We start from the raw sequence: 10,323 nt of genomic DNA, 5'->3' as shown, positions 1-10,323 counted from the left end.
TGTGTGTAACAATTGTCTCTTTCTTTAAAGAGATAAAGCAGGTATAAAGCTGTATTTAAAAATGTATTCGTTATAATCGTTATAATCGTATGTTTATCCATAAGGAGTGTGCCAGTGGTGAAAACACTGGCAAGAGGAAGAAACCTTTAGAGGAACCAGACACTAAAGGGAACCCATCCTTTGTGGGGACCCCCATAAGGCATTAGGGACCCCCCATGACAAGTAAAAAAGAGACTTAGGGGGGTCCCCACTATTATTTTATTATTTTTTAAATATATGAATTACATCCTGAGGAACCCCCCCCTAATAAGACTTGACTTAATTCAAGCCCTGACTGAATGTCATTAGATCATTACAATAGATTTATATTAGAATAGTTCATTACAGTTTCATCATTGTTGAGATTTACTACACAGTGACGGGTCCTTAAATGCAGACCTGTTCATTTAAACTGTTTATACAATTGTTTATATTAAATAATCAATTCAATATCGTCATGGATCTTTAGGCTGTTCATGGAAAACCAATCAAATTTTTGAGTGTCTCAAAATTGAAGAGACATCGTCCAGAGTTAGAGGATCAGTGCGAAGATCAAGCAGATTCTAACAGATTTCAGTGAATGACTCAAAGTAAATTCTCTGGAGTCCAGTATTGACTCACATCTTGGTATGTTCTGTATTGCCTTGTGTAACTCTGTGTACTTTAGTGCTCCATTATGCAGCACCTTGTTCCTGTAGGAACCTTGTGTCATTTCAGTGTACTGTATCCACTATATACAGTCAAGTCAAACTTTTATTGTCATTGGAACCATTTACAGTTGGTACAGTACATAAATGACACAGTGTAAAGGGCAGTTACAGACACTGAATCAATGAATCCATGCCTTTATACAGGATGCAAAACACACTGTCCAATAGCTTCTTTTAATACTAGCTTTAATACAAGTACTGCAAAAAGTATGTAAATGGATAAATAAATAACTGTTATAGGAAGTGTTTATATTACTCATGTACTACAGCAGTTCTTTTCCAATTTGAACCATTTGTAGGTGTATAAACAGAAATTCCCTCACCACACCCTCGTCTTTTTTACTTCTTAAAATGAATAACAAACAAAAAAAAAAAGAAATCCCCACACTAAGAACACAAGTTTGTCTTCGCCAAAAGCCCCCCACCCACCCATAAAAGACCCTGGGAATTGTACTGGTTTCTAACAGTGGGTTCCAGTTTGACACTGGATACTTCTCCTTTAAATGGTTAATGAATAGCTCAACACAGATACTGGATTTGTTTAAATACAGTTCTGTTGAATGATTATTACTATAGATGGCGTATATATAAGACCATAAGTAGAATATTTGAAGGATAATGCCAGAAAATAAACTCACACCTTCTGAAACACAGAATAAAAATTCTGAAATGCTGTGGTAAAATCTGCTATAAGTCATTAAATAGATTTAAAATACCAGATTCCATGCTGTGGAACAAATACACACAAAAAAAAAAATGTATACAAAAGAAATCTTAATAAAGTTGTTCAAAAAAAAGGAAAAAAGAAAGTGTGTGTGTGTGTGTGTGTGTGTGAGAGTGTGTGTGTGTGTGTGGGGGGGGGTAATTCCCCAGTTCCTTAAATGTTTTGGCTAAACAGTTATTCGACCACTTCCCCCTGTGACGTGTGAAGTTGGGGTATGTTAAACACAGTAAAGGTGTTTGGCGGTGGGGGGGGGATTCAATCCTAAATCATACACCTGTAGCACATTTTCCTTGTTTATTTGTTTATGTTTATGTATCTTACCCTAATCAATATGATTACGATGACGTATAATTGTAACAATACACTCAAGTGAGAATACCAAAGAAAGAATTTTCAGATTTCTGTTTCTAATTGCAGTTTATAATAATAATTGAGTTCTTCAGCAACTCTGAAATTCTCGAAAAGAAAAAAAATCCCCCAAAAAAAACCCAAAAGTAAGTACACCCTCTCCATTCTACATTCGTTAAAACAGTAACTAGCAGCCTACTGAAAGTTTCGATAATAAACCATGTGTGATGACGCCTATTAAAGCAGAATTTTTGGTAACGTGGTGTTCTGGAGAACTCTGGTGTGCATTAAGGTCATGCCGGGAAGAATGGACATGAACTCAAAATAGCAGTTTCAGTCATCAACTATTTAAGGCAGCGGTCCACAACCTTTTAAGCACCACGGACGATTTTCACGCAAGAAAATGGTGTGAGTACAGGCATAATTAAACACAATAATGTCCATATTATATTACTATTATACATATAACATGATTTAATTATTCATATAATCATTACATATACAGTGAAAATGTAACTCACCTAATGCAGAATCATAGGAAATCGATGTGCCTGAATCAAGCGTGGAGGATTTGGCAAAGACAGAGGTGGTCATCTTAAACCCAGCCATCAGGATTGCACAAGCAAAGAGAGAGATGGTTTGGACATGTGTAGAGGACGGACATAGGGTATATCCATAGAAGAATGCTGAGGATGGAGCAGCCAGGAAGGAGAAAAAGAGAAACGCCAAGGAGGAGGTTTATGGATGTGTTGAGGGAAGACATGCAGGTGGTTGGTTTGAAAGAGGCAGATGTAGAGGACAGCGTGATCTGCTGTGGCGCCCCCTAACGACAGAAGTTCATTTCACAATGACATCTTAATAAATCTCCTACATGTCCACACTCTGGCTGGATTCTGAGTAGGGTTGCAAAAGGCCAGAAACTTTCCATGGGAACTTCATCTGGGGAAGATTGGAAATATTCCAAGTTGGAAACTTACCAGGAATTTCTGTGAATTAATTAGATTATAAATTTTGGGAAATTTATAAAAACTGTATCATATACAAACAAATAAAAACTTTTTTTTTAATTGTTGGTGTAATTTTGTTGCACAATAGCTTACCTACAGCACAAGGAATTTTTAAACAAATGTATGTAATATTTATGTAATTTACATGAATACTCACCAGGATTTTCAATTTTTTTACATTTTGTGTGTTTTAAAATACTCTGGTAAAGGTTGAATTACTGACTATACTTTTTCACTCAAGTTAAAGTTTGGTTTGAAAATATTTTCACGGACCGGCCTTTAAGGTGTGGCGGATAAATACAACAAAATAAAATGATACGATCGGCATAACTGTTTTTTTCTAAATATAATAATAAACGTGAATCCACTGTGTTGTTTTTTGTTTATATTGCTAGCATGGGGGTTTCAATGTAGCGGTAATATATTACGTGTTAGCAGGCGGAGCAGCGTCTTTAAGAAGCGGAAGTGGGAAAGACATGTGACCGAGACAAGCATCTTGATATGAATTTAGAGTGAGTCATAGACAGATGTGCCAGAGAGAATCAGGTAATTTTCCAAAATAAAACATAGTTCAGAATCACATAATCAACAAAACGGAAATAATGTAAGTTATGTATTCTTTCTGTGCGGCCCGGTACCAACTGACCCACAGACCTGGTGAAAACAGTGCAAGACAATACAGGACAGTGTAAGACAACACAAGATAGTGTAAGACAACACAAGTGTAGGACAAATACACAAAACACAAAATAGCGTCACCAGTAAACCTACTGTATAGAACACAGTGCAGTGTGCGGAGAGAACGGAGTAGAAGAGGTTCGTGTAAAAAAGCAATAGCACCAGTCAAAAAAAGATGTGCAAAAACACAGCATGTAAAACAGTTCTTAGTAATGAAGTGATGCAATATGAGTGGTGATGAAGACATAAATGTGTGAAGTGAGTACAAGTGTCTGTTTGAGTCCGGGTTGTACAGAAAAGTCACACAGTTGTGTGTGTGTGTGTGAGTTTCAGTTCAGTTCTGTGGGTTGAGAAGCCTGATGGCTTGAGGGAAGAAACTGTTACACAGTATGGATGTGAGGCCTGAACTGCTCCCCTAATGGTCGGAGAGAGAAGAGTGTGTGTGAGGGGTGTGTGGGGTCGTCCACAGTGCTGTTGGCTTTGCGGATGCAGTGTGTGGTGTAAATGTCCATAATAGAGGGTAGAGAGACTCCAATGGTCTTCTCAGCGGTCCTCGCTATCCTCTGTAGGGTCTTGCGATCTGAGGTGGTGCAGATCCCAAACCAGGCAGTGATGCAGCTGCTCAAGATGCTCTTGATGGTCCCTCTGTAGAACATTCTGGGAACATGCTGGGCTTTCTCGGTGATGGAGCTGGTGTTGAGTGCCCATCATATCACCAAATAGAATATAACTAATGTAACGGAGTCTGGTTTAAAAATGTAAGAAGTAGAAAGTACAGATATTTGTGTAAAAAAAATTTTATAAGGGGGAAAGTAAAAAGTTGTCTGAAAGATAAAGTGTAGTAAAGAGAGTTTGTGGCGCGGCACCAGCAAAGGTGTAAACCATCAGTGACTCCCACCTGCTGGCCTTTGGCTCGATAGTGGTGTCACCCAGCCATGTGTTCCTTTACTCATTTCCTACAGTTAATTACATTTAAATGCTAAATCCTATTTACACTTCAAAGGGAACAACGATATTAAATATCTGGGCAGGGTTTGTTCTGGGTTCTTTCTGACTACGATGACCCCAAAGTGCTTCATGTATTTTGTCACTGCTATACTGTTATAAACAACTACTTTATTACGATCATCGTCCTCATCATTTTTTCTTACATTGGCGAGCCAGCCAGGAGGGATTTACAGGGGAAAAAAGTGAAAGGTAAGAGCTTCTTTCTTCTATGCTTTTATTTTAGTTCATTCAGTATAGTTTATTCGGTATAAGCAGGAGGAGTTCTTAAGCCTGTTCTGTACATTTCTGTGTAAGATTCTGACAGAACTGAATCAGCCCAAAGTAGTGTGGCTGAGTATTGTTTCTAAAGTAACTGAAGAAAAGTGCTTAAGTTTTTAAGTTTCTAAAATAATTGAAACTTTTTATAGGAATATTATAAATTTTATAAAGTAATTGAAACTGGTGATAATGTAAAGAGCGCGATGCACAGCGGCTCTGTAATGTTTAAAACGGTTTAAAACCCGAAGTAGTGTGGTTTTGTCTAACGGACTGTGACACTGTTTTAACATAGTGAGGTTTTGTGTAACGTATTGTGACAGTGTTACACTTAAAACCATTTGTGTGTAAGATTGCGGCGGTTTATTCATTTTGCACTAGAAGTATTGGTACGGTGAATAGACTAACTACATAACAAAAACTATATAACGTGTAGTTGTAACTTAGTATTATTGAAATTGATTATTGAGTACATCGCTAAACACGGCTCATGAGGGATGTGTGACGAAATAGAGAAGGTTATAAATGAGCTGTTTCTAAGTTTAAAAATTATCCCAAAATGCCTAGGATCAAACAAAAAGAAAAACTGCAAATGCACTTCAGGGAGTTTTTTCCTCCTATAAAGTAACCAGGAGGAAGCCAGACGAGCTGGAAGCTAAAAATAAGCAGCATCATTCTAGAGTCAGTTTTAGACTTTTATAGGAAAAAATTACCAAGTCGGTGAAACAATATGGAAAGAAGAAAGAGACAGAATGCAGGCATTCATTGTGTTGCTGTAGTTGTTATTGTACTATAATACATTTAAACATTAAAATTGTCACATAAGACTGGATTTGGACACTTTTTGTACTTCATTACTTCCCATTTTTGCATTTAAGTGTTATTGGCTAACCTGCAATTTTGTAAATGTAAATTCCCAGTTTATTCCCATTCATACCTTTTAATTCCCATGGAAAGTTTCCAGTCTTGAAAATTCCTGGAATTTCACAACCTTGATTCTGACTTCTAAAAGATTTACAACACGGCACTGGCGTAATATGGGTTTATTTCTCATTCAGCAGGTCACGCGGTGTCCTAAATACAAGAGGAATCATTCATTACAGGTGTTTTATTAACCTGCGGTGAATGCAAGAGTCTCTTCAGGGCAGGTGAGTTCTCCCTCTGCGCTCAGTGCTCCGACTTCTTCGGAGGGAAGAACGTGTACTCGACAGCCAGGGCCACTGCGAAGGCGACCAATCCCGTTCTAAATCCACGCATGAGGACTTCGCGGAAACTGACCGGGGGACCGAAGGAGTACCTCCACGCTTCGTTCCTGAACACACACACACACACACACACACACACACACACACACACACACACACACACACACACACACACACAAAAAGGGCTCAGTATCGCAGACTGAGGGGGGGAATCTGGACAAACTGAAACTCTCGTGTTTACAAATGTGTTTCGCACTGTACACATTTTTTTCAAAATTACTCATGGTACAACAGCTTCCTGCCTTAATGAATGTAAATGTTTTGTAATTCAATTCTTTAATCTCATTGCTTTGATTTTTGATGACATTGTAAGTTCTCCTTTTTTTTTGTTTTAATTTGAATTGATTACTTTTACAGTATTTATTCATATTTTTGTTTTTTAGGTCATAGCTTTTGATGGCAGGCTGTACAGTTAAACACTGAAGACTTGCATATGAATGAAGCGGAGTTTTTTTTGATGTGGGTGAAAGAAATCAATAAGGTCTTTTTGCAAAAAGGCTTTGCTTTGATTGACTCACTTGTCTGACCACAGACCTTTAAAAAACCTGATTTGCTAGTAAATGGAATATTGTGGCCACATAAGACCTGTAGATGTTGCGAGAAAATTCATGACACATTCGACAATGTTTCTGAGTGATACATTGATTAATAGGTCGGATGTGATCTGTGGGGGTGTGGTTTACTAGTGCAACGGATCACGAAACTCACGGTTCAAAACACATTACAGTTTTTGAGTCACCAATTTTCCGGATCAGGAAAAAAAAAAAAGTGAGAGGACACCGATCAAATTTACTTTCCATTAATTACAGGAAAAGCTACAGCAAGGAAATGCTGGGAGACTTTTTAAACTCTTCTGCTCCTTCGCTAGCCTTTGTTGATGACTGATTAACACGTCCCGTTCACGTGAACACGTGCTCTGTGTAGTTAGGAAATTACATAAAAAGCAATACCGACAAGAAGAGGGGGGAAAAACTGTTTTTAATACTGTGATCGTTAAAAAAAATTATTAAACCAAAAAAAAAAAAAACAGCAATTAAGCTGTGGTTCACGTGACTGCCGAACACCGAGTCGGGATACGTACGGATCACGGATCAGCTGCATTTCTAGTAATCACCCTAATCTCACTCTTAGATATGCTTCAGTACGTGGGTGGATTTAAAAGGCAATAACTGATGATAAACAATAACAAATGGAACCTAAGAAAATCCTGAATGTTTATATCATCTCACCTCGCCCAAGGGTCCCTGAGTCCTCTCCGAGCGAGCCTTTGCTGAGTCAGCTCCAGGGGAGTCCCCTCACATTTCCAAGCCTTGTAGTCTGGCATGGGCAGCTTGCTGTGGCCGTGATCCCCACCCATGGCTGTTGGTTGTGTAAAAACATACCATCAAAAAAACGATTCTTTCTGATTATAGTAGTCAAATTGAAAGTTCAGGGTTTAGGAAGGAACCTGAAATTTCTTATAGATAAACATCCGTCTGGCAACCAAGTAAACAGTATCATCTTGATACAACAACGAATATACGACTCGGAAAGCACCTTCAAGATACTGTTCCTGTCAGAAGTGTGGAAATATCTGGACTTTGGTTGCTTTTGCGACACACATGCATTAATTCCATTTAACAGCTTTAATATATAAATGAAAAGGACTTAATTTCCATTGAAAAATTCTCTCTTAGCATGAAGAACTGCATGGTGTTGAAGTGCGGAATGGGAGTCAGTTTTCCTTTCACCCAGAAATAAGTTTCCAACCTTCTCTGCTCTAAATCACCCCAAACCATTAAGCTTCCACCTTCACTGGACTGGAATTTTTATTTATTGTAATAATAAATAAATAAGTACAGGGTCAACCAGCAGCAGGTCAAAAGCGTCCCAAGTCATACAAGCATGGGAGCATTTTATATTAAACGCAACAAAGAAGACTGCAACTTGCAGGGTATGCAAAGTGGAGATTGTGTGGGATGTGGTACCACAGTGATGCACGAGCACATAAGAAAACATCAACACGGTGAGTAAAAACTGTATAATCCTCACCATGAGAAAATGGTAGAGTTTAATCAAGTGCTATTGTGTAATCTGTTTGCTAACTTCAGGACAGTCGGTTTCCAGGCATTTGTTTACCGACACATATTTTTGCATGATCGCAATCTGCAATTATCGTTAAAAACAAAAGTGTTGATTTACACAAATTGCTTCGCCATGCATATACTCCAATGCTGTTTTTGACCCGGCATGAGTCAATTAGTTCAAGGAGTTCATGCTCTTCCCAACAAGCAGCAACTTTAAGCTTTATAAAATCAATATCAATATTAAAGTTGTGTGTGTGGCTTCTGCATTTCACAAATTGTGGTTTTATATACTTATAATAAGCAAAACAACTAATGAAAGAAAATTTCGCTTTATATTTTATCTGATTAATCAATCAGAGAAGGAAAAAAGTAGTCTGCTAAAAACAATTGTTGTAAATGCAAAAAGAAAAAAAAGAAAAAACATTCGATTTATTGATGATCAACGCTTTGGTTTCGGGTCACAGGCAGTTGATCAAAGAAAAAAACGCTTGTACACTATAAAAGCTCATAGTTTTAGTACTTCTTGGTTAATAATCATCAGCACTGAACTGAGACTCATTTCCTGAGAGGGTTTTGAGCGCATGCATGTTCTAAACAACAAACTACATCAAAGGCAAAACCGAACAAGAACTGGAAAGTCAATGTCTGGAAGAATGTTGTTTACAAAATGAGTCCAAATTAGAAATTTTTGGCTCGAAGACAAAAAACAGCAGAGTCTCGCTCTAGAAAGAAATGGCATCTGCTGAATGCCATAAATGAGGGAAGATATTAGAAGACTAGACTGACTTATGTTTTTATATTTTTTTTTCATGAACATGTGTTAAATTATTCCCAAATAGTCCAATCTCTCAGTTGGCTTCCTGTAGTGCATGTTCATGTTCAGGAGTTTGAAGAGTTTCCATCTAATCAGATTTCAGCCGTCACATGACGTGTTGCGAGCTCAAAGGAATCTGCCCTTCGGAATCAGTACAGTTGCTGCTTTAACCAATCAGATTTCGAGATGATGGCACTGGGGCCATCCAGCAGGCGCCCGATAACATCTGCATTTTCACGGCCTTCCATCGAACGCTAGGAGAGCGCATCTGAGACGAGGTATAATATATTGATGTGGATTTAATAGCTGTTTTATTCCACACTAGCTGATCGAGAAGAAGAAATCAATATTTAAAAGAGGGACTTTTCAAGAAAAGCTGGACATCGTGAGGAAAAGGACAAACAAAAGTTTCCTATGAACCATTTATACGTTCCTGTAGAATCATCACATTTGGCAAATCCACAAGATCATTTAATGAGGTTGATATGGATATTTCTGCTAGAGATGATGTGTGCAGCTGTGGCTGCAGTGAAAGGAGACTTGTGTTGAATTGTGTTCTCACTAAGATTCCTGAGATATTGATGCTTTCTTTCTGCAGCCGTGGCCTCCTCATGATGGTATTAAGAAGTGGATATGGTTCAGGTAAAACCCCTGGGTGTGAAATGCAGGTGTCCATCTATTAAAAACCATGCATGTGTCCTGACTAGGAATGATGCATCAACCCTGACCCTGAAATGATCTTCTCCTGAGGTTTTTCTACTTGCCCAAAGCAGGATTATCTCTCCTTCTTCTCCTCTCTTCTTCTTCCTCCTCCTTTCTCTTCTTATACTCAACAAATACAAAACCTCCCGAAACACATCTAATACACTTACCGTTAGCATAGCACTTCAGCTAACTGACCAAACAATACATATATATAGTTATAGAATCCTAAATAACAAAACAACGCACACAAACAAGATGACTATAATATCTAAGTGATATTTATGAGTATTATAAACGCTGTCATGACTACAGTCATACAAACCTGCTCTCTATGACCTCCAACAACAAGCTAGCGAGCAGCAACCGAAACGGAAACGCCGAATCAACTTCCGGTACAAATAAAACGTTTCCGGTTTTTGAAAATATTATTATAATTTTGTATTTTAATTGAATGTACTTCTTAATATATATTTTAAAAAAACTAATTTCATGATATATTTTATTATATCATTTTACTTGTAATATTATTTTACACCGTATTATATTATATTATTTTATATAATAGTATAGCGTATTATACTATATGATATATTATATTATACTATATTGTATTAGTTTATTTTAAATTATAGTAAATTATATTATATTACATTATGCCTAGAAAAAATAGATTTTTAGCTTTTAAATAACAATTATACATCATC

General features: G+C 37.4%; 1 protein-coding gene across 1 annotated transcript; it reads right to left on the bottom strand.

Annotated features, from left to right (window-relative positions):
- Nucleotides 1–5,797: 5,797 nt before the first annotated feature.
- On the bottom strand, nucleotides 5,798–10,058 carry ndufb3 (NADH:ubiquinone oxidoreductase subunit B3). Its single transcript, XM_046838967.1, has 3 exons — nucleotides 9,942–10,058; nucleotides 7,264–7,393; nucleotides 5,798–6,081 (listed from the first exon to the last, which is right to left on the bottom strand). The coding sequence occupies exons 2-3, from the start codon at nucleotides 7,389–7,391 to the stop codon at nucleotides 5,937–5,939; spliced, it is 273 nt and encodes a 90-aa protein (XP_046694923.1). The 5' UTR covers nucleotides 7,392–7,393; nucleotides 9,942–10,058; the 3' UTR covers nucleotides 5,798–5,936.
- Nucleotides 10,059–10,323: the final 265 nt, after the last annotated feature.

This window comes from Silurus meridionalis, chromosome 3 (assembly GCF_014805685.1).
Source record: "Silurus meridionalis isolate SWU-2019-XX chromosome 3, ASM1480568v1, whole genome shotgun sequence".
Classification (NCBI taxonomy): domain Eukaryota; kingdom Metazoa; phylum Chordata; class Actinopteri; order Siluriformes; family Siluridae; genus Silurus; species Silurus meridionalis.
The sequence above is the reverse complement of the archived record's forward strand: the minus strand, read 5'-3'. Positions and strand labels throughout refer to the sequence as shown.